General features: G+C 48.6%; 1 protein-coding gene across 2 annotated transcripts in view; it reads right to left on the bottom strand.

The window, feature by feature from the left end:
* Positions 1-18,955, bottom strand: part of SDK1 (sidekick cell adhesion molecule 1) — an 875,077-nt gene that overhangs the window by 98,394 nt on the left and 757,728 nt on the right. For both annotated transcript variants that reach the window (XM_045813352.2, XM_087866987.1), the window contains exons 24-28: positions 17,701-17,851; positions 16,865-17,102; positions 8,059-8,174; positions 6,504-6,693; positions 4,435-4,533 (exon numbers count right to left, since the gene is read on the bottom strand). In XM_045813352.2, the coding sequence (XP_045669308.2) occupies positions 4,435-4,533; positions 6,504-6,693; positions 8,059-8,174; positions 16,865-17,102; positions 17,701-17,851 (794 nt within the window). The remainder of the gene's footprint in view (positions 1-4,434; positions 4,534-6,503; positions 6,694-8,058; positions 8,175-16,864; positions 17,103-17,700; positions 17,852-18,955) is intronic.

Here is an 18,955-nt window from a genome sequence, read left to right as displayed (position 1 = left end):
AACTTATGGCTAGCGAACTTTGAAAATGTCTCCTTCATATGAATATTCTATTTTATGTATCAAACTGGCCGAGATAAACAAAACAAACCATCAACGTCGATGCTGGTGAAGGTGGAGTGGCATGGGCACTGCTGTCAGGAGAGCTGACTGACACAGTGTTTCCGGAGGGAAAGCGTGATAGGTAGGTGAACAACTCTGGAAATGTTCTAGCACCTTCTCCCAGTGACTCTGCTTCCAGGCTTGCATCCTGAGGAGATCATCAGAAACGCTGTGAAGATTCACCTCTAAGGATGTCGGTCACATCATTATTTCTGATTGCATCATTTGGGAGATGATCCGTATTTTTTTAAAATTTTCTATTATAACGTATTTGCATTTAAAGGTTACATTATCGGGCTGGATGTGTTCGTACCATGGATGCCCGAATCGTACTGAAGTATACAGAGACAGTCTGCTTTTGGCAATGTGGTAAACCAGATGTCCTGAAAAACCTTCCTGTTAAGACATCCAAAAGTAATAAATATGGTAGCAAGAAAAGAAAGCCTAAGTGCACGGTTGAACCGGAAAGTGAGGAGAAATTATAGAGAGTGAATAGGAAATGGGAACCATAAAAGTTGAGATGAAGCCCAGGGCAGTCCAGGGATGGGAGCAACCAACAGACCTGCAAGGCTGGGCGCACTCATCTGGCATTGGGGAAGCCGCTGGGGAAATCCAACATAAAACCACAACGAGACACCAGAATGGCAAAGAAGTTTAGATGCTGAGCCTATCAAGTGTTGGCAAAGACGTGCGGAGCCATGGGGGTCCTTACACCTGCTGGTGGGAGTACAAACTGGTATTACTGCTCAGGAAAATGGTCTGGTGTCATTGTGCGAAGTTGAAAATGTGCCAACGCTGTTGGCCGTTCCCGGGTGTGTGCCCTGGGGAACCCTTCTGCACGCACACCAGGAGGCGAGCACCAGGATGCTGGGGACGCTGCAAATGTCGTGATCGGGGTGTGCAGACGTGGACGCGGGGGTGTCTACGTAGGAAACATTCATGACAGGGGGAGGGAAGAGTCACGTTGCAGAAAAACATGCGAGAGGAGTTTATATGAAATGTAAACATGTGCAGCACTAATATTAGATTTTTAGGCTTAAATTTAACTCTAGGAAAATCGTACAGAAAACTGAAGGAGAGATAAACACGAAATCCCTTGGGGGACCTGGCGGGTCACCGGTACTAAACATACATGCAGTACGACGAAGAGGCTCCCTTCTAAATAGGAAATATTTTATAATTAAAATATTAGAAAAATGATAAAAAATATTAACATTATTTTGGGGCAGTGGAATTGTGGGTGATTCTCATTTTCTTCCTGTTACATATTTGAATTTTCTGTTTTTTAAGACATTTATAGTGAATGTGTCATTTTAATCTTATGATTGTCCTTTTTATTATAAATCTTTCAAACATAGAGAAAATACTGGGAATTATATAGATGGAATACCCAAATATTCATTGCACCAACTGAACAAATCTTGAGATTTTGCCAGATTGGGCTGTTTTGTTGTGTTTTGTTTCATATAAGAGAAATGATGAGACAAAGCTGAGGCCCCACCGGATCCTCTTCCTCAGAGGGAACCTCCCTTCTCCACTCGGGGTGTACTGCTGTCCGTGAGTTCACACTTCGACTGTACGTGGGGCCCAGTAAATGAGGACAATCACGCACACAGAGGTTTAAATGTACAGGAACACCCTCGCGCTGTGTTTTCTCCTCCGACTTGCTTTTCCCCTGAACAGACGCTTGCAACACTTCCTCATGTTGACCCGTGTAGCTCCTGGTCATTCCTTTAACTGCTATCGTGTTTTCTGCTGTGTGAAGAGCCCACAATACACCTTTCTGTTGTCTGACTGATGGACACTCAGGTGCCTGGCTCTTTGTTTCGCCTGCCATCGAACGTGACGCGGCAGGAGCGTCCGTGCGTGTCTCCTTGGGTACAGGGGTGAGAACTCCAGGTTTAAGACCCGATGGGAAGGGCCTCTGGGATGCAGGGGACAGACGTGCTCCCCTCGCCCAGACATTACCAGGTCATTCTCTGGGAGCCGATGAGTGTGTGTGTTTGCCCACGCCCCCGTCTCTCCTGGGTAGTATCCGACTTCCTGAGGCTCCGGATCTGAATGATGTAAATGCTAGCCCATTGTGGTCTGATTCCTCAAACAGGCGCACGAACGTTACAGATGCCCTTCAAAGTGAGTGACGAGATTTCACCTTTGGACAGTGAGACTCATGTGATGATGGTGGGCACAGCCAGGCAGGGACGGGCGTGGAGGGAGCTTGCAGGTGGAGGTCACATTGAATGGGACTTTAGAGGCACAGAAGGGGCAAAGGACCAGCAAGCACAGTGGGCTGGTCCTGGCAGAGGGCAGAGGCTGCAGCAGGAGCGGCAGGAACGGCAGGAGCAGGGGTTGGGGATGGGGCTTCCCTCAGCAGGACCGGCGCAGGGTTGGGGATGGGGCTTCCCTCAGCAGGCTGGAGAGACTCTGCTTCTTAGAGATTCCGGGTACTGTGACAGGTCAGAATTCACATTTTGTGCTCCAGAAAGGTTTCCTGTCTCACGGCAAGCTGGGGACACCCCGTGGGTCATCAGATGCTTAGCCCTGCTCCGTCCAGAAGAGACAGCAGCCGGGTGCAGTGCTGAGGGGCTCCAGGAAACCCCTGGCCAAGCCATGTGCTCACAGACCATCTCCCGCCCCGGGTCTGGAGCACAAGTGTGGGGCCTAACAGGTGTCTGTGATCCCGTCTCATCCCAATGGGGTCCAGAATACACACTTCACCAGCAGCTTTTTTGGCGGCTCGTTGTGGTTTTAAAATAGCAAGAACCTGCAGTTCCAAAAGTCACCCACTTCAGAAAAACTGTACTCTTAGCAAAATACCCCACCCAGCAATTCCGGAAATCGCACGAGGAAGGGTCGGACTGAGGAGGGCCCCAGCCTTGCAGCAGACGATGCCGCTACACCCCAGGCTCCGTCTCCCCCGTCCTCATGAAAGAAGAACTCAAAAAATATTTGCCTCTCTCTCTAGTTATCACCTAAAATGCAAACCTGACTATGTCGCTTTGCTGCTCAAAGTCCTTGGGTGATTCCCTACTGACTTCAGCACAGATTTTTGTGAAAAAAATTTTTTAATGAAGTGAAACCCTTTTTCAAACCAAATCTTAGAATTCTAACGTGTAAGGGGTGAATTTCACTACCTGTCGGTAGGCTCAGGTTTATAATCTCCCTATAAACCACTCAGTGTACAAGCTAACACATGTGGGGGTCTGCGGCAGGCTTGGATTGGGGAAATACCCTATTGGATGCTGGCCTGGGTCTAGAGAGTAGACCCAGCTGGGGCCCTGGCCGTTAGATGCCCGATTTCATGCATCTGGGTCTCTGGGCACCCCCTGAATGGTGGAGCTGGCCACCCCCAGCCATCCCCAGCCCGGCCCCGCCCACATCTCCCAGCTGGGATCTGTCTACACTCCCACAGGCACAAGGCATTCCGTCTAGCTGAGTGGACGCCCCCCCCCCCCATTCCCTTCCTCCAGGACTCCAGGGGTCACTCGTCTGCAAGACCCAGCTCCAAAGCCACCTTCCATCCGCTGCGAGCCCCTCAGCCCAGGGGACCTGCTTGTGCAGCATCTTGTGAACTTCGATCAGTCACCTATCACATTGCATTGTCCTTGTGCCTCTCCCCGACGGCGCTGTGGGCCACTCGAATCCTGAGGACGGGCGCATCTAGTTCACTCCTCACTGCCCACCATGCACTTGACTCTGTGCACAGGGGAGGCCCTGAATTTCTCATGGTGAAAGGATGACTAAATAAGGGAACCAATGATTTTTTTTTTAAATAAAACTTGCTGCCTTTGGGAAACTAAGAAAAATTAAGGCTTTTCATCAATGCTATCAGAGTTGCCCCCTGAACGAAACGTTAAGAGTAAACAATTTCCCGGGGACCCAAGGCACACAATTCACTCTGGAAACTTCTTAAAAGGATGAGATGAAGGCCCCACAGCCGAGGATGTTTCCTGGAACTTGGGAGTGAAGCCCGGGTCTCTGGCTCCCATGAAAAACAAGGCCGCTGCTTCCCAGACGCCCATGGAAACAGCCTGGTTATTTCAGAGCTGAAGGAAGGGCCAATTACAGATGGTTTTGTTGTGAACCATGAACAAATGGAAGAAATTCTGGGTTAACAAAATGTAAATTTCAACCCGCAAAGAAACCTCAGCCCACAGCTCACAAGACAGTAGAGGGTCCCACATTTCTCAGTGCAGTAAGTGCTGGGCTGTGGCAGGCAGGATTTTTTTGTTGTTGTTGTCCAACCTCTTTGACATGTAATAAGAACAGATGAAATCAATGTAATTGCTATTTCCCTCTGAGCTATGATCTCTTTAATCACGGCCGCTTCCTTACCCAGAATGATGCCGTTGGGCTCCTCCGGCGGCTGCCACACGATCCGCACAGACGTGAGTCTCACCTCTGGGAACACAAGCCTCACGGGAGGGCCCGGGGCTGGAGGGAAGAGAGGAAACCCGTGAGCCAGGGGCCACTACGGTGTGACGGGGGGCACATGACAAGGTTACCACGTTACACAGGACTCTGTGGGCTGGCCGAGCATTCGCGACCACAGGTGACTGTTCATGGACCAGACACTCCAAGGCTGTGAGTGACTTTTGGAATCTAGCTGGCACCGTGTGGCCCCCTAATAATGTTGAGAAAACACCTCATTTGGAATCCAGCTCATCTGCTCGTTCAGCTTTCAGAAGCGGTGCTCATAAACCGTGCTGGGAGCCTGTGAGTGCAAAGGGTGGAGGCTGCAAGCACGTCAAGCCCAAGCTCAAGATTCAGCCAATCTGGGCTGAATCCTTTTGGGGGCTTGACACCTGCCAGCAGGTGTTAGATAAATCAAATGGCCTAAAGTCCCTCCCCACTGACAAAGTCACATGTTTTCAATGAGTGATTTTTCTCGTATGCACCGTCTTAGAAAATTAAGAATTGATGTGCACAAACGTGTCTAATGATTCTGTGGGGTGAGGTGCCTTGCCTACCAGTGTCCTTGCCCTCGTAAATGTAGTCACTGAAACGGCTAGGTGAGGGAGTGCGTGGTCAGTACTAGAAATTCTTGTTGGAACTTAATGGATTCCCAGACAAGAGGCAATGGGCTCAGAGCAATGAATACAGAGATAGGATGATGTGTGTTACAGTCATTCAGGGGCTGCTGAATTCTGCCTCTGGCTATTAAGCGGAGAACAGCATTTACAATTTTAAATCTGTGTTTAAATAAACCTGTGACCCTTGCGTTTGGTAACATAAATGTAAGGAGGCTACGGCCTCGCACGCCAGGACCAACTGCACAGATACTCAAATTTTGACGGCTGCCTTACGTGGCCTCCATCCCCTGTGCCATCCCCAAGGCTGATCATCTGGATCACCCTGAAATGAGGGAGTGGAAACATGCCTCTAATCGTACTGCGGGAGAAGAAGGAAAGTCATCCTGTGACTTCCAGCCTCCACTTTAGAAAGAGGCAGTTGTGATCGGCCAAGGTTGGAGGCTCCTTGTACTTTTCGTTTGTGGAACCTGGGCCACCATGGCTTCGCACAGTTCTGCAGACAACCTTGAGGCCGCTGCCCCCCGTCAGGCCCCAGCCCCCCAGGAAAGGACGGTATGCAGAGCTCCTTCCTCTCCTCGACTGAAGCCCAGCGCTGTGCCATCTCCCAGCAGAACACAGAGGACCGGTCCAGCTCGGCAGCCGGAGCACCATGGGGGTAACTGAATGACTTCGGCCAACATGTACCAGGAAATCTACAATGGTTTCTCTTCTGCAGGAAGCTTCTGATCCCTAAGGTGGGTGTTGTGTGTGTGTGTGTGTGGGGGGAGAGCAGTATTTTCCTCCAGAATACACATACCCTCTCCGACTATTTGCTACAGTCCGTGTAACGATAAAAATGTAAGAAGAGATAACCTTTAAGTGTATGACATCTGCAAAGTGGAAAAACATATTTGCTGATGATTTAGACTTGCATAAAAACAGAGCCATCAAGAGGTGCCTGTTATTCTGGCCTGGAAGCCTGTGGAGCCCACTGCATTCCACGCAGGAACTTGAAGGGACATTTTGGCCTGCGAATGACAGGAGTGGCTGGCACCACGGAAATCGAGGCTCCCGGGCTGGGAGTGGAGCTCGCAACCCAGTCTGTGTGGACGCCGCCAGCAGGAGCGGCCGGATGTTAGATGGCCCCGCCCGTCCGGCCTTTACTGTGCGGCCTCTTGCAGAGTTATGACGGAAATTCGCAGAGGTTCATAATGAGGCTGTAAAAATTCACTCCGGGCTGGAATTGGCCATATAAACGCTCAGTGACTGAAAAACAATTCTGTTTTGTTTTTCTCAACTGAAGAAAGGGGGGGGAAAAGTGGTTTGGAAAATTAAGTTAAAAATGACAACCGTCCAGGTCGTTTGGGCTGTTCGAGCACGCCGTTACCGTACCGTCGTCCTTGGTGCGCTCCAGGATGAGCGGAGAGCTGGGGACTCCGTTGCCGATGCGGGTGAACGCCAGCACCTGGAGCTCGTACAGCACGAACTTCCGGAGTCCGGCCAGCAGCGCCGACTGCGTGTGGTTCCCTCGCACGACGTGACTGCGGGGCTCGGGGTCCAGGTCTTTGGCCCGGAACAGAATCTGGAGCGTTGGTACAAAAGCATGTGTGGTCATGGGGATGCAGGGTGCCAGGAGGGGACCTTTCAACCTCAAGGCACAGACCAACCCCACAACAGCAGTGTTTAAAGCTATGGATCTAGTTTCCCTACGCTGGTATTTGGTAGGGAAGATATCCTCCAGAGCACACGAGGAGCTGGAGTCATGACCTAGCCGATGGCGGGGGAGCTGCCCTGTGCCATGACTTACAAGATCCGAGACACACAACAGCAGCCACACCAACCACAGCCACTAGAACAGAAACTCGTTTATAAACACAGACGATGTGCTTCCTACAGAAGGAGCCAGAGATCCCTTTGGTTCCCTAGCTTCTTGGGAATTGGACCCCTGCCTCAGGAGAATTGCTGTAGTTCCCAGAAGCCTGGGCTGCGGTCCCCCTGGGCTCCATGCTGCTGCCCACACACGGACACAGCACCCTGGGAGGCTCCCCTCCTTGGCCCTGCCTGTTCTGCTGGTTTGGTAAGTCCTCACTCACAGCTCACCCTTCCTGAACTGGTCCTTTAGTTGGGGACCCAGAAGGCCATCAAAGACGGTGGTACTCAGGGAGCAGCTTGCACACGGCTTGCAAGCTCTCTTCTCTGGGACCCCGCTATGTGGTGTGGCGTTCTGCTCCCTGCACCTGCCCCAGTGAGATCACCGTGTCCAATGCGGCCTGAGGGAGCAATCTGACTGCCCAGGAGAACAGGAAGGGAAAACAGACACTAGGGATCGAAACCACGGAAAGCCTGGGTGTGGCCAGAGGCTGGGCATGGTATAACAGGTGGGGGTGGCCCTGCTGGCCACATCCAGGAAAATCCATCCCGCCGCTCAGGGGAGGTGATGGAAACAGAAACACAGGTGCGTAAGTGCAGGTAAGACTGAACCCAGTAAGAGCTCCCGAAAGGCAGGAAGGCACTCGCCCCTCCTGCTGCCACCATTGCCCTGGACTGCCCAGGATACTGGTGGGCCCATGCACGTGCAAGTAGCTAAGAATACCAACTCCGCACGCGCTAGGAGCAACGCGCATCTCACAAAATCAAACCCCCTTCCTTCTCAGACCAGCCTCAGGGCCAGCCGCCATGATCACTCCCACTGTACAGGCCAGGAAGCAGAGGCTCGAGTGTAAGTAGCCAGCTTCCATCCATGCCTTGTTTGGGCCTATGTTAGGAGGTTGTCCCCAGGCCTCGTCCCCAGATGGGAATGAAGTCTAGAGGAAAGAACACATGTGAACATCACAACACGGGCTGGTGCCACAGGTCTGGAAGATGCTCTGCGCTCCTTGGTCTAAGGGAGTGACACGCAGGGTCTCCTGCACAGCCTACGCACGGGATGGTCACCTCCGACACATACCTTGTAGCCCAGTATGAGCCCGTTCTGGTCCTGTTCAGGCACCGAAGCCCACGTCAGTAAAATCTGGGTGGAGCTGACGGCCTCAGCGGACACGTTTTCAGGGGCGGCTGAAGGAACTGCAAAGGATGAGTAAAATAGATTGGTACCCAAAGTCCAAAGGCTTCTATAAATAAAGGTCCAATTTTTACCCAATCAAGTTGTCCTTGAAAGAGCAACGGATTCTGAGCATTTTGGAGTGATCAGATTAAACCTGCAGAGGTATCACAGAAATGTAAATCTCTTTAATATTAGCAACAAATTCCACAAATCCTGGGTATTTAGGAGCTCAATTTTACCTGAATCTACCCAGCAAGAAAATCTGCTTGGTCTGTTTTTATATTAACTTGTGGAAGCTACAGACTTTGATCTCAAATGGGAAATCCTCACTCTCACACACCAGTTCAGTGACATCTCTAAATGTGGCATTTTGAGAGGGGCTGGGGTGCCGGAGAGAGGGAGGGGACATTATCATCCACATGAAGGGGAGCAGAGGGGAGGGATGAGTACACACCCTGTGCTGAGGGTCTTCAGAGCCACAGTCGCCTCGAACAGCCACAGTAGCCCAGTGAGGCAGGGGCAATTACCCCATTCTACAGATGGAGAAACCAAGGCTGGAAGGCTCTCCATACTTTCCGTGTCGCTGAGTGCTTTTCACAATGAGATGGGCCCGTGGAGGTGAGCTGTGGAACTCTTGACCCATGCATGTGGAAGAGAACGTTTTTACTCTCTTCTGTTTATGTATGTCACTGAACTAATTTTAAGTTGTCTCATGTGTTGGCAGTGGTTTGGACAGAACGTGTATAAAGACAACAGTGAAACTTTAAAAGCAAGGCTTTCTATTCTAGATCATCTCAATTTGCTTTGAGAATTTCCTTGTGAACCCACTTAAACTTTATTCAGACAGAAAAGATAGACCCAGAGCTCCCAGCAAAGTCAGGGGATGCAGTGTTCACGGACAGGCACCGAGCACAAGGCAGCTGTCAGCTGTGGCCTGGAGGTCACACCACCCGCCACCCTCCAGAGCCTCCGGGGTTGAACAGGAGGCGAAACCCTGCAAGTCCACTGGGTTTCATGGACAGAGTGATATGGGATAGGACTCTGGCACTCAGAGTGGGAGGGATCACTCTGCGGAGGAGGGAATGGAGGCTCTGAGCGGTCACCTGGCCTGCCCACATCACTAACAAGTGTAAAGTCACCACCTGAAGCCAGGAGGCCTTGAGGTGTCCACAGGGAAGCGACAAGCTCACAGGCTCTGGAGCAAGACCACACTCAACAAGAGTCCCGAGCCGTGTGGCCTGGGGAAGCTGCTCTTCTCCTCTGGGCCTTGATTGTCCCATCTATGAAATGGTCCAGTGCGGTCCACCCATCCTCAAGCCTGCCTTCCCTCCCTCCTGGTGCTCAGCACTGGGCTTTGAGATGAGCAGGTGACCAGGGGCTCTCTGTTCTGAAAAAGGGAGACAATGACACCATAACCTGCCTTCCCTACGGGAGGAGGGTGAGTGAAAGGTTGCCAAGCAACCGGCACCCACGGTGTCCACTCCCTTCTCTGCCGTCCCACTGGGGCTCTGTGAACAGAAGGAGGGGCGCCTTCAAGTGCACCTCAGAAGCAGGAATGCTCCGCTCACGGGGGCTCTCTCCACCCTCTCATTCATTCATTCATTCATTCATTCATTCATTCATTCATTCATTCACACAAGTACTCTTTCCTCCTAGCAAAGCGGCTGCTGGTAGCTAACTCAGTCATTTACTCTGAATATACAAAGTAACAGGGGTTTGGACAATAACGCTGCTCTCTGACATTTGCTTCCTGGATTTTCTTCACTGAAGTGATTTGGTTTTTGTTATGGGTTGAATTGTGTACCCCCCGCCCCCGCCCCGGCCTCCACACGCTGAAGTCCTAACCCCTGGTAGGTCAGAATGTGACCTTATTTGGAACTAGGGTCATTGCAGATGTCATTAGTTAGATGAGGCTATACTGGAGAAGGGCAGCTAATCCAACATGACCGGCGTCCTTCTAAGAACGCCACAGGAAGAGTCGGACACGCACGCAGGGAGGCTGCCATGGGAAGTCTGGAGGGACGCAGCCACGAGCCCAGAAGCCACCGGGAGCTGGGACAGGGGCCTGGAGCAGATCTTTCCCCAGAGTCTGCAGAGGAGTGTGGCCCTGCCAAAGCCTGGGTGTTCAGCTTCTGGCCTTCAGGATGGTGAGAGAGTGAATCTGTGTTGTTTTAAGCCCGCAGTCTGGGGTGCTTTGTTATGGCGGCTGTGGGAAACTCACACCGTCTTTAAGAAAAAAGCACCAGGATTCGTGTAGGTCCTAGAAGTGCTGTTACCTTATCTGGCAGCTTGGCCAGGTCACTACTGCCACCAGAGTGGTTCCTGCAGACAGAGGCTGAGGGGAGAAACCAAGGAGAGTCTGACAGGGCATGCTGCTGAGGGAACATGGAACCAGGGGTGAGGGCCAGGGCTTGGCACCTTCTGGTTCCCAGAGAGGGGAGTCACGGAGGCTTCCTGGGGGCAAACCCCTTGGCTCTAGCCCCAACATAATGTGACTTCCTTGGCCTCCATGGCCCAGTGGCAGTCCTGACCCCTTCTACTCACCACATCAACAGTCTTCAGAACACAAGAGTTAGACTGGCTGCCCGTGGTGGTCAGCCAGCGTGTCCCCAGAACAGAAGAGTTACCTGTTAGTGCCTGTTTGCTTAAGGGTTCAGGGATCTTCCTTATACGTTTAGAGAAAGATAATGCCAGTCAGCCCACATCTGATAGATAAGACTTTTTCTTCCCATATATGTCAGTTGAGAGTCATTCATATGGTTTGTCAGTCATTCAACTAAACAATATTAATTTATCCAAGCAGCTAAGTGTCACAAAAAAGAATATTTTTAATCTCAAGCTTAGCCCTCTAAGGGAAGCATGCTTGCCACCCACGCTTCCCAGTGTCCCCCGTGCTTTCTGGTTCACGACCACTCAAAGAATAGGCAAGCCTACAATTTATCTGACTTTAGGGTAAGATGAGAACTCCAAAGGCGCTGCGTGCCCACAACAGCAGTGCTGTGTTCTAAGAGAGGCCATTGTCACAGAGACACAACGCGTCCATTTCTCTAATCTGTAACGGATTCCTGCAGGCCCGTCTTTGACACCGTGAGTGCTCAGTCCTCGCTATGGGTCTACAAATAATACTGGTTTTCTAGGGTGTGGTAATATGTACTTCCCTTTCTTGAAGGGCACTCACAGCCCTAGAGAGGGAAGGCCACCTGGCGAGGGGGGTGACCCAGACATGGTGCGAAGAGCATGGCTGGGTCTCCAAGGAGGGAAGCCACAGAAAATGGCCACATTCAGGATTACAGTGTCAGTGGATTCAGATCCCACCAGGATTCAATCTGCCATTTAGTTACAAAGTATCTATGTTTTAAGATTTGGTTAAAAATCTTACCCATTATCTGTTTTGAGGTAGATTCAACTCCCTGTCCAACCTGCCATCTTGCATTTGGGGACAGTCCTAGAGATTCCCTTTCATGAAGAACAATCCTGATTAAATCACTTCTCTCGTCCTTCATTTGCTCTCTCTCCTCTACGGGACTCCTCACTGCTCAGTCTTTTGATGGTTAGGGCTCATTTATTCTTGTATCATAATAAATTATAGGATGTCATGAAGCCAGTTAGACCGTACTTCAAAATGGGAAACGTCATTTCAATGTGGTTCAAAACGTTCTGCTCTGTGCTTCCCACACCGGCTTTCTGTATGCCCATGACTGTGCCGTATGTGAGTACCCACGTGTGGCCATCTCCACGAGACATGGGTCTGCAGTTCTATTCTCTCCATCAGCTCCCTCCTCTCCTTTTCTCCCCATGAGCTGTACTCCATCACTGGCCTTTGCAACCCCTGCACCCTCTCCTACCCATCCCCAAGGGCTGAGCAGTGCCTGGCAGGATCTGTTCTTGGAAGGGGTGATTCGTCTGCTGGACCAGGGAAGGCAAGACATCAAAACTGTTGCAACAGGGAGGGGCCTGCTGGTCAGAGGTGAGGGGCTGCCCCCAGCAGGAGGTTCTGGAAGCACTGTTCAGAGGTGGAGTTGCCGAAGGCCCCAAAGGACCAGCAACATTGGAAGGGGTGCCAGAGAATGCCCCATGTTGGGGGGACCGATGTGTGAGCACCAGTACTTTTGGGGGAGATATCAGCCTAAGAGGGGTCCTGAGGAGCCCACTTTTCTGGCATTAAAATTGTCTGAAGTCTGAGTCATCTCATCTTGAAATGAAGATCAATGACCCTATTATTGAATTTGTGATGAAAACACCTGCAGAACAAACATCCCATTAAAAACTAAAAAATAATTTTCTGTAAGCCAGAACCCTCAAAATAAGAAAGAATGTGAAAGCGTAAGGCAAAACTTACATTACAAGTACAATTTCTAGACCAAAAGCTTTCTCAACAAGCAAACGATAAATGTGGCAATACCAAAGTCGAGGCAGTTAGTTCTGGGGGCCGCCTATGATTCTCCTTTAGCTATGCGTACCTATGTCTGTATCGGTTTTCGTCAACCAAGACAAACACAAACGCATTATGCCTTTTTTTTATACCAAAGCCATAACTCGATATTAACTATAACACAGAGATGTCTACAAAAACAAACAATATTGTTCAAGAGAGTCTCCTCGTGGTTATTGAGTAGGAGACAACACAAGGTTGTCTGAAGGGAACAGAGGTAGAAGAAAGCATCTGGGGTGAGTTGACACATAGAGTGGTCTCCTCAGCCTTCTCCTGATGACTATAAAGGGAGCTCTGTGGCAGCTGAACAGATTTTTACAAAAATATAGTCTCACCTCAGCAATTTTGCCATGGGTTTACTTTGTTTTTTGAGAGTGTTCTTTGGAAATTTAACAAAACAGTATTATTTTCCATTTTTATTCCATTTTATTCATCCTTACATGTCATTTTAGCTTACAGTTTTCTGAACAAAATCCTTGAAAGTAATTTAGCTGAGTGTAACACTTGAGGTTAACAGTTATTTTCTCTCAGGTCCTTCAAGATTATTCTTACTCCATTATGATTCCATTGTTCCATTGTCTTCTGGCCTCCACTATTCTTGAGAAGTTGGCTCCAAATCGTCTGCCTTCTGTAGTAAGATGCCTTCACTCCAAGTGTTTTTAAGATTTTCTCTTTGGCTTTCATGCTCTACAGTTGCAGCATATTGCATTTTGGTGTGGATTTATTTCATTTATTCTGTGCAGGATTCACTTTTCTTCAGTCTGATAAAGTATCAATTCTGAAGGTGCATGGCAATTATCTCCCCACATTTTCTCATTCTCATCTCTTCTCTCCTTCCCCTCCAAGTTGTATTAGATATATGTTGGACCTTCTCAATCTATTCTCTGTGTCTTTTAACCTTTCGACCATATTTTCAGTCTCCGTGTCTTTGTGCTGTATTTTAAGTTATTTACTCATATCTAGCTTCCAATTTGGTAATTCTCTCTTTAGCAGTGTCTAAACTGCTTTTCACCTAATGGTAATGTTTTATTTTCAGTGGCTGTGTCCTATTTGTCTTAAAAAGTGCTTTAAATGTGGCATCTTACTCTTTACCTAAAGTTTCAGTGGTTTCTTTTCATAATTTAAGACTAGTCTTATTTTATATTTATCCCAGGTCTATTGGGATATAATTGATACACCACATTGTGTAAGATTAATGTACAACATGTTGATTTGAGACACATATGTACTGCCAAGAGACTGCCACCATAACATGAGCTAACACCTGCATCAGTCACAAAATTATTGTCCCTTTCTTGTAGTGAGAACATTTAAGATCTACTCTCTTAGCAACTTTCAAGTATATAATACAGTATTATTAACTATAATGACTATGCTTTACATAAGATTACTCAGAACTTACTCACTTTACAAGTGGAAGTCTTTAATAATTTTAAATATACTTATTGCATATTCTCTTTCATACTAGTATGTATTTTAAAGCAATAAGAGCCCTATTTCCTCCCTTCCTTCCTTCCTTCCTTCTTCCTTCCTCCCTTCCTTCCCCCCTTCCTTCCTTCCTTCCTTCCTTCCTTCCTTCCTTCCTTCCTTCCTTCCTTCCTTCTCTCATTCCTTCCTAAAAAAGATTGTATTCTTACTCATGGCAGAGTATTTTCTTGTGTGTTTAAAAATTGTACTTCATTGGGGCGCCTGGGTGGCACAGCGGTTAAGCGTCTGCCTTCGGCTCAGGGCGTGATCCCGGCGTTATGGGATCGAGCCCCACATCAGGCTCCTCCACTATGAGCCTGCTTCTTCCTCTCCCACTCCCCCTGCTTGTGTTCCCTCTCTCGCTGGCTGTCTCTATCTCTGTCAAATAAATAAATAAAAATCTTAAAAGAAAATTGTACTTCATCTTTTAAAAGTTGATTTTTATTTGGGACAAGTTGGCTGTGGCAATATCTCCCCAGAGATGTTTCCTTCTTTGGTTGCCCAGAAAGTCTGGCCTAGAACCATGTTTCTTTCTTTCTTTTTCTTTTTTCATTTTTTTGTCTTTTAAAAAATTATGTTTTGTTTTGTTTCATTTATTGGGGTACAGTACATAGTATTTCAGGAGGAGTGGATCACTGTTTCCCCCAGGGTAAGAAGATTTTCTGGTCAGTGAGGATGCTCTTCATGGCCTTCCAATGATCTACAAAGTGTACAATCTCTGAACCATATTTATTTTAGTAACATTTAATACCTGTTATTGTCCAGCTTGTTTTTTGATTTTGTTTTATCCACCTTAAGGGTGTGAACTAGTATCTCATGGTGGTTTTGATTTTCATTTCCCTGTCGGTGAATAATGTTGAGCATCCTTTCATGTGATTTACTGACCATTTGTATGTCTTCTTTGGAGCAATGCCTATTCAGATCCTATGTCCAGTTTTTAATTGGGTTGTCTTTTCATTGTGGAGTTGTAAGAGGTTTTCTTATATACATCCTGGATGTGAGACCCTTATCAGATGAATGATTTGCAAATACCTTCTATGATTGGGGGACTGTTTTTCATTGTTGTTGTTTTTGTTTCTTTATAGTATTCTTTGAAACATAAAGGTTTTCATGTTAATGAAGTATAAGTTTTTCTTTTGTAGGTTGTGCTTTTGGTGTCTGGAACCAAGTTTTACATTAATTTGCTTTCTAGGAGTTTCTGGACCAGACAGACTAAATTAAGAACTCAAACCTGAATCAGGCACAGGACGTAGAGTTACATTTTTGTTCCTATTCAGCGTCTGGGTAGACGGGTGGGTAGAGATTTTCAGTTTCCCCTTTCAAAGAGGGTACGGAATTCAGGAGCCTTGTCTGTGTGCAAGGGCCTTGATTCTAACTCCCCACCTTGTGCAGACTCATAGCTGAACCTCCTGTTCCTGGATGGGCACCTTGTCACGAGTCTTGAAGTTCCCAGGATGGATGCCCCCCCATGGCAATCCCCCAGGGCAGCCACACCAGCTCAGCACCTACTGCTTCAGACCCTGTGTGCCTCTGACATCTGGGGATTTCCTCTGTTTTTCTTATGAGGACATTGATAAATTTGAAATCTCAAAAAATGATATTTTGTCCATAATTTTCTAGTTAGTTATAGCAAAGTTTTTTTTTTTTTAATATTTTCTAGCTCTGCCTGTTACTGGGGTTAGAACAGTCCCCTTAGAAGGTTTCAAGTCCTCTTCTTTGTCATAAAGACTCGGATACTGAATAGAGCTTTTTAAAATTCCATGTGATCGCAGAGCCACAAGCTGAGCGTAGTGTCTCAATCTTTTATTTCTAATATAATAAAATCTACAGCCTGAAAGAAAGCCAGGAAGGCATCTGAGGCAGCCCAGCTACTCCGGCAAACCCCTCTTCAAATATCGGTCCTCTTGGAAGGGGAGCGGTATGCTTCCTTCTCTTCAGGAGACAACCTCGCCATTTCAGACCAGGTGGGAAGGACTGGTCTGTGTCACAGTGTGTATTTAAACGTGACAGCAGCCCTCTTTGTCACTCACAAACTCAAACCAGGCTAGCAGGGGTCCCCCAAACCACAGGTCAGCCCGCAAAGCCAGCAGGTCAGGGGAACACACTGGTCCTTACCAGAATGCACACAGACTACTGAGTGCTGACCCAAAGCATTTTCCTTTCCTCCCTGGCCACCAGCAGTAACCCCGAGCCTGGTGGCTCTGTGCGGAGGGATGCGTGTCATTTCTGGACAGGTGTTGGGGGCAGGGGTGCCCGTTCTTTGCGCTTTCTTCTTCCTCAGGCACGGGGCACAGATGAGGATTAGGCCTACAGCACAGCAGAGCCTGGGTCCCCGAATCACGAGGAAGAGAGCCACCCGCTGTCCTACTCCATGATGAGTGAGAAATGAAGCTCTATTGCGTCACGGCACTCGAACCTTTGAGGGGCTATTTGTTAGTGCAGGGAGACTATCTTAACCCATCCCACACACTACTTCATCAAGAGGAGGTCCGGAGTGCCTTGTGTTATAAAGATCTCCCTTAGAATCTCTATACACCCTTGCTTATTATCACTGATGGTGAAAATTATACTGATTTAAAAGATAACACCATGAGTGCAGTCCCCAGTAAGATCCATATTAATTTCAAATTAGTGGCGTGGACTCTAATGACTTTTTCCTGAACTTACCATCGAGGCTGACCTAATTACTGGGTTAGGAATGTGTCAGCATAGACACAGTGGGGACTGAGCAGTGAGATGCGACGTAGGGACTGGGGGACACGGAGCCCCATCTCTAGGGAGACCCAGGTCGGGGCTGAGCCTCCGCCTCACCTGACTCCCGCGTGTGGCCCCGCACCGTCTCGCTCCAGGGCCCGGCCCCGATGGCGTTGAACACCTGCATCTGGAGTTCGTACTCTGTCCACTCCTCCAGCCCCTCGATGGTGAACTCCCTCTCCAGCCGGTCGTTGATGACTTGTGCCAGCACCGGAGCCTGGAGGTCGGGGCGCCAGTACCTAATCCTGTAGCCCACCGACTCGGGGTTCCCATTGTACTGGGAATCGGGCAGCGGCTGGAAGCAAATGACACACATGGTGAGCCGACATCTCAGACCCGCCACCTGTCGAGATCCCCAAGCGTCGGCCTGTCCTTAGCAGACCAATTCCATGGAAAATATTTTCTGGGGGGAATAGTCTTAGAACCTTTACTGTGTTGTTCCCTGGAACTTTCCTTCTGTTAATTAAATGAAATCCTGTCAGTAACTTTGGCTGGACATAATTTCTTTTAATACATTTTGGCTTAATTTTGTGGGGGAAATGTTCTGAATAAATATCAAGCTGGCTCTCCTACAAACATTGAGTATTGGCTCCGTGTTGACCCAGCTTAAGGGACTTATAGGTCCAGCCTGTGGCACCACTGGCTTCCCTCCCCCAAAGAATATCCCTCCGTTCCAAAAAGCCAGTGAGTAATGCTCCTCATTAACAGGATTGCCTGGGCTGGTCTGCAACCCAACACCAACTGTAAAATATAATACTTTTTGGTTTAACGGAGAGATTAGCTTAGACTGGGACAAAGCCATGACTAAGACATTGCTAAGCTCTGGTTTCACATGCAGACCCTGGATACTCAAGGCGACTGTCCCTGCAGCCAACTTTCGGCCCCCAACTCACCACCCAGCGGAGCCGCAGGCTGGTCTCGCTGGCCGTCCGCACAGTGATGCTGGTGGGAGCCACATCGGGGGGGGCCTGCAGGGTCTGGATGACCCGGGATGACTGGCTGAAGGGGCTAGCACCAACGATGTTCACCTGCCTCATGCGAAATCTGGAGGTAAAATCGTGGACACAGTTACTCTGTAGGAAAAGGCCACATGGACAGACGGACAGAACAAAAATCCACAACCTTCTCAGAAGTGCGGCTCTGTGTCCACCTGTGTTGTGAAGGCTGTTGCCCAAGGACACCCTCTTTCCACCTGGTTTCATGAAAAAAGGCAAATTGCATATTTGGCCCTTTCCCCCCAGGGCCTCCAAAGAATGGTAAATTTGTTCCAACGCAAAGATTTTAAATTCCCAAGCGATGAGTAACTGAATGGGTTACATGGCCGGACATCTGTGCCATCAAATGCCATTGGCTGATTCGTGTTTAGGGTAAGGTCGGGGAATTAGCAGTTGAGGAGCCAAATGACGGCCTTGAGAGTGTGGTGTTGTTTCAATGAGCACAGGTGGCTGCACCCCATTCTCTGTTGGCTCAGGGAAGGAGCACTGGCCCCAGAACCCACAACCCAGGACCCCATTGGTAACTGGGAGCTGAGGCAAATCAGACTTGCCCCCATTTCCTTACCTATAAAACGAGAGTGGAGTGGACGTGCCTTAGAGCCTCAGTTAATGTTTTCAGTTCTCTCTCCTGTATTTATTTGTACGATTACTTGGAGTGAACTTCTGCCTAGGAAACGCGCCCTGAACATACTCACCACAGAGGCTGGAAGAGGACGGGGGGCTCCCATCACAGTTTCTGACCTTGGATGCAATGTATAGCTCGTACCAGTTTCACAGGGTAAACTTGGAGCCCCTGCAGCTCGTTTTTTGAGAACTGTTTTTCTCTAAAAATGATTGTATGGCGCTTAATTCGTCCGCTCTGATCTCACGGAGGATGTCACAATGAACAGAGGCTGAACAGCCGCTCTCATTAGGCATTGTTTTAAAAAGCTCTAACGTCGGTATTATACCGAAAAAAATGTTCTTCACGAAGATATAATGTCACCTTTTACTCTCTGAATTAGTCATTCTTAGTCTTTTACTCCCTGATCTTATGAAATGTATCCGTCCTGGCAGAGCAATGACATTATCAAACTCAACATCTGGTGATAACTGGAAATTTCATCTCGGTCAATGATCTTACGGGAAGTTATAACGTCTCTAACGGCTTGTG

The sequence above is a fragment of the Ursus americanus genome, chromosome 2 (assembly GCF_024610735.1).
Source record: "Ursus americanus isolate L20-20 chromosome 2, mUrsAme1.1.p, whole genome shotgun sequence".
In the NCBI taxonomy this organism is placed as follows: domain Eukaryota; kingdom Metazoa; phylum Chordata; class Mammalia; order Carnivora; family Ursidae; genus Ursus; species Ursus americanus.
This window is presented reverse-complemented; position numbering and strand designations above follow the sequence as displayed.